At 62.2% G+C, this 4,825-nt stretch overlaps 1 protein-coding gene across 1 annotated transcript in view; it reads left to right on the top strand.

Annotated features, from left to right (window-relative positions):
- Nucleotides 1–1,105: 1,105 nt before the first annotated feature.
- SCARA5 (scavenger receptor class A member 5) overlaps nt 1,106–4,825 on the top strand; it is a 42,379-nt gene continuing 38,659 nt past the window's right edge. Inside the window, exon 1 of the mRNA XM_035900730.1 lies at nt 1,106–1,217. Within this exon, the coding sequence (XP_035756623.1) occupies nt 1,106–1,217 (112 nt within the window). The remainder of the gene's footprint in view (nt 1,218–4,825) is intronic.

The raw sequence follows: 4,825 nt of genomic DNA on the forward strand, positions 1-4,825 counted from the left end.
CCCGGGGCCGGGGGTGCTGCTGCCTGCCCAGGCTGCTCCCAGCCAGGTGGGTTTGGGGGGGACGGGCAGGAGTTGGGGGTCCCCACGGAGGGCAGCACCCATGTGCTGACAGCGAGGGGAGCCTGGAGCTGGGGGAGCCGCTTGGGCGCAGAGGATGAGTTTGGGAGTGCTCAGCAGGTCCCACTCAGCGGGTGATTTTAAATCCTTCCATACCAGAGCCCTGCTGGGGGCTGATCCCCTCCCTGGGCCGGGTGCTGTGATAAAACCTTGGTGGCAGGGCAAGGCCCAGCCCAACTCAAAGCTCCTGACCAGGATCAGGCCCATGGGGAGAGCGGCCTCAGCTCACAGCCAGGGTGCTGGGGTAGCTAAAAGTGGTGTGGGTGCATGGGGACCCCAAACCCCTGGGGTGAAACAGGTCCTGGGGGGCTTGCATGCATAGGCTGAGCCCCCATCTCCCCAGCCCCGGGGAAGAACAGACGTCCAGGGCATGCCCGGAGTGGACACCGAGCAGGTTGGCCACCGGCAGGGCACGTGGCTGAGGGGGGGGGGGCGGGAGGAGCCCCCTCCTTGGCCAAGGAGCACGGGGTCTGGGTCGGTGGTGAGCATTTCGCTGAGCTGCAAGCACGCAGGCAGGACCACGCAGGTGGTGGCCCCATGGTCCCGCTGAGCTTGCCCACTGGCTTCTCCCTGCATTCGTTGAGAGGCTCTGGCCCTGGTTCGGGGCACTGCCGAGCCCAGCCTGGCCCACGGGCAAGTCAAGAAACCGCCATGCTGAGCTCTTAGAATCACAGAATCATAAAATCATAGAATCATAGTATGGTTTAGGTTAGAAAAGACCTTTCAGATCATCAAGTCCAACCGTTACCCTAACGCTGCCAAGTCTACCACGTGGTGGTCAGCTTTGCCAAGTGAGAGCAGAGGGGTCCCTCAGCAGCGGGTCCATGTCCCCTGCACCAGCCCACACCACCTTGCACTGGCCCATGGTGCCAGAGCCACGCAGGGGATGGGCATTAGCCAGGATCAGGCCCCTTGCCACCTCAGGATATGCCATAGCCACCGAGCACCATCTCACGTGCCTGTTCTGCTCCCCACGTGCAGCGGGAGGATGGAGAACAAAGCCTTGTACCTTCACACCTTCAACGAGAGGGAGAACGGCTCCGTCTTCGAGGAGCCCTTTGAGGGGAGGAACCTTTCCAAACTGAACCTCTGCGAGGACGGTGAGTCCGGGCTCCTCGAGCGCCTCGGTCTGGCGGGGGGCGCGGGGGGGCTTTGAACTTGGAGAGCTTCTGGGGGGGTATGTGGGGACTTGGGCTGCTCAGGGAGCAGCTCAGCGATTTGGCCCCATGCAGGCAAAAGTGTCTGGGCTGAATTAGGTGCTCAGCTCTGGTTGTGGGTCCCAGGGAACCAGAACAGAGGAGCAATCCCTGCCCTAGGAAGGGGGGGTGCCCGGGGTCAGGGTGCCTGGGTGGAAGCAGCACCATGATGAATGTGTCCCAAACAGAGTGGGAAACTTCTCCTCACCTGCCGGCATGGCCTCACTGGGAGAAACGCTCAGGGAATCCCATTGCAAGGAGGCTTCTGTGGCTCTCCCTTTCTGGTCCGACGGGGGCATGGCAGAGCCGGGGCACCATGGGCCTCTCGAGGTGCCCAGGGTCTCATTTGGTTCCACCACCGACCAGGGCTGTGCTCCAGGGAAAGTCGCTTTCCTTGCTAAAGGTTGATTTTTTGGATTTTCTGGGGGGGTTTGGTTTTTTTCCTTCCCCTCCAAAGCTCTGCCACTCCTGTGCATGGCCTGGCCCAGAGATGCCGGGCGGTGGGACGGCAGCACCGGGGCTGCATCTCCCCTACGCCTTAGCTTGCTTCTGCCTCCACCGTGGACCTGCTGAGCGCTTTTCCTTCGCTCTGGCCCCATGGAATGCTGCCCACGCTTCACCAGATCCAGGCTTGGTCCCCAAGCAAACAGCCCCAACAGATTTTTTCCCCGATGCCTTAGCGGCCAGGGTGGCAGAGTGGGGTGCTCAAGCGGAGGTGCGAGATTCCCCTTCGCTGGCAGCTTCGCTTAGAGACCTGTGGGGCTGCTGGGGAAACTGGTCTTGCTCTGGGCAGGCTTCCCAGCACTGCTGCCCCCCACCACAAGCATGGGATGGGGACGATGGGGGACTCACCATTCTAGTTTTAGGCACGTGGGATGCACTGGAGAGCCCATGGTGTTTCCAGAGGGCAACCCCCGTGCCAGGATGGGCCGCATCCAGGCGCTGAGCGAGCTGGGAACACCCAGCCTTGGCCAAATTGCTTTTGGATGCTTGCATGGTGCAGGTGGCTCGCGGCCGTGATTGCGAGAGGAGATGTTGCTGCGTGCATGTCTCCTGCCCTCCAGCCCCCCCGGGATGGGGACAGCTTTGAGTCCTCCCAGGAGAAAGCTGAGCCCTGACGCCATTCCCCAAACTTGAGGTCACCCCGCAAGGGTCCGCCCGCTCTCAGCAGCCTCTGCCCACCTTCCTGCAGCAGAAGGAGGGGCAGATCCTGCCCGCGGGCTGTCCCTGTGCCCTGCCACCCTGCAAACGTGGCAGGGAGGCGATGGAGCCTGGAGGGAGTGATGCCGGGAGGGATGGGAGAGAAGAGCAGGCACCTTCCAGGGCCACGCAGAGACCTTGCACTTCCACGGCGTGATGGCAGGGAGGGTTCAAGGTCTCTCCCTGGCTTCGGTGTTTTTCTGGCAGGTTGTCCTGTGTCTCTCAGGGCAAATCTGCTGATCCCTAACTTGCCCCAATGCAGAGCTGGCCCTCCAAGGACCCTCATTCCCACGGGAGAGGTTGCTGGAAGGAGACTTGTGGGGCCCGGGCCGGTCTGCGGCCACGCAGGGCAGGGGCAAGGTCAACCCTGAGAGCTTCATCGTGAGGATGGGACCACTCGAACCCCTCCTGGGCTCACAGAAAACGCTCGGTGTGGGGCTGAGGGCTGCTGTGGCAGCCTGGTGCTTGCCATGACCCCCAGGACAGCAGCTCAGGACCCCCCCACTCCCCCCCAGGGCTCGGGGGATGAGCCAGGCTGCTTTCAGCCTCCCAACTTCTGCACCCCCCCGATCGGGTGGGCCACGGCTCTGGCTCCCCTGGGCATGGGCAGGGGGAAGAAATATTTGCTTTTCCCCTTGGTTACTGGCCGGAGCCCGCCCGTGGGCTCCTCGGAGCGGGCTGTTGTGAAAACCCTGCTTACGCAGCTGCGGTCCCTCCTGCTCTTCCGGGGGCGGCAAAGAGGGGGGGTCGGGGCCCAGGGCCAGCTCCTCCCGGAGTCTCCCAGGACCTGATATAAGTGTTAATGTCAGAAAAATATTGCAGCTTTCCTCATTCTGAAACCCTCGGCTCCATCTGCTTGGCCGGTGACAGCAAATGGGAACCGCGTGCGGGTAATGAGTTGCAGATGGAGGGGTCCCGGCGGAGCGGCACCGCCTTTCGCACCTGAGCTGGGGTGCCTGGAGCACCCCACGTCCCCACGGGATCCCCTCTGGGTGTCAGCGAGCCTGACCTCAGCACTTTATCATTCCAGAGCCCCAGGACTGGGGCTGAGTTAAGCGAAACACCCAGTGTAACCCTTCACTGGCTGGAGGCTTTTGCAAACCTCCCTGTCCTCCAGCAGGACGGACAGACGGGCCAGCAGCTGGGGAAGGGCAAGGGTGCGGTGGGCAAGGGCAAGGGTGCAGTGGGGAAGGGTCCCTGCCACGCTGGGAACGCCCCCAAACCCTTGTACCCCTCCACCTCTGGCACCTCAAGCACCAGCTTGGTCCCACAGGGAGCTGTGGGATCCCCATGGATGGGGGGTGGGATGGGGTGAGGTCCCAGAGCCCGGCAGGGGTGGTCTTGGCTGGGAGCGGGCATTGCTCCTGGCCCTGGACCAGTGTGGGCTACTCCCCAGGAGGTTTGGCTTCCACGCTTAACCTGCTTCACCCTTCCTACTGGGCTGATGCAGGCTCCGGGCTGGGGCGACGCTGTCCCTTGAGGCTTAAAGGGCAGAAAGCAATGGGATGGAGCCACCCAAATGCCAAGGGGTAGGAGTTCTGGACTCTTTCTCCACTTTCTGTTGGTGTCTCCCTGGAGACATCTTGGATCTGGCAAGAGGCAGAACTGGGCAGCGCTGGTTGACCTGGCATGAAGTTGCTGGTTCTCAGCCGCTTGCAGAAACCTTGTGTTTCTGCAAGGGCCCAACACCAAAATGCAGGCACCCAACACCCTGCACCCCATCCCAGCAGCACGGGGTCTCCCGGAGAGCCAGGGCGTCAGGCTGAGCATCCCCGCAGCCATGGGGCTAGGGACAGAGGGGTTCAGGGTCCGTATCCAGATCAGGCTCCAGCTCCCACCTAAGACCACGACCTGGCCAGATTTCAGCATGGGCTCAAGCTTTGAACATGTGCAAAGCCCCAAACCAGATGACTTCACTGCTGCTGGGTTCCTTCCCTTTTCTTCCCTTGCATTTTTCTCCTGGCTATTTTGTTCACAAACCCCCAGCTCCTTCACGCACAGGTCTGGCTGCTGGTGCCAGTGTCCAACTGGTGCTGGATGGTGGCCAGTGCAGGGGGGGGCAGGCAGGGGCTGGCAAGGATTTCAGGATCCAGGCATCTTCGAAACACCTACAAATATCTCAAGGGTGGGGGTCACGAGGACGCAGCCAGACTCTTCCAGGTGGTGCCCCGCGCCAGGCCAAGGGGCCATGGGCACAACCTGAAGCAGAAGAGGTTCCAGTTGAACGGGAGGAAGAACTTGTTGACTGTGAGGGTGCCCGAGCCCTGGCCCAGGCTGCCCAGGGGGGCTGTGGAGTCTCCTTCTCTGGAGAT

This window comes from Egretta garzetta, unplaced genomic scaffold (genome assembly GCF_000687185.1).
Source record: "Egretta garzetta isolate BGI_Z169 unplaced genomic scaffold, ASM68718v1 scaffold218, whole genome shotgun sequence".
In the NCBI taxonomy this organism is placed as follows: Eukaryota; Metazoa; Chordata; class Aves; order Pelecaniformes; family Ardeidae; genus Egretta; species Egretta garzetta.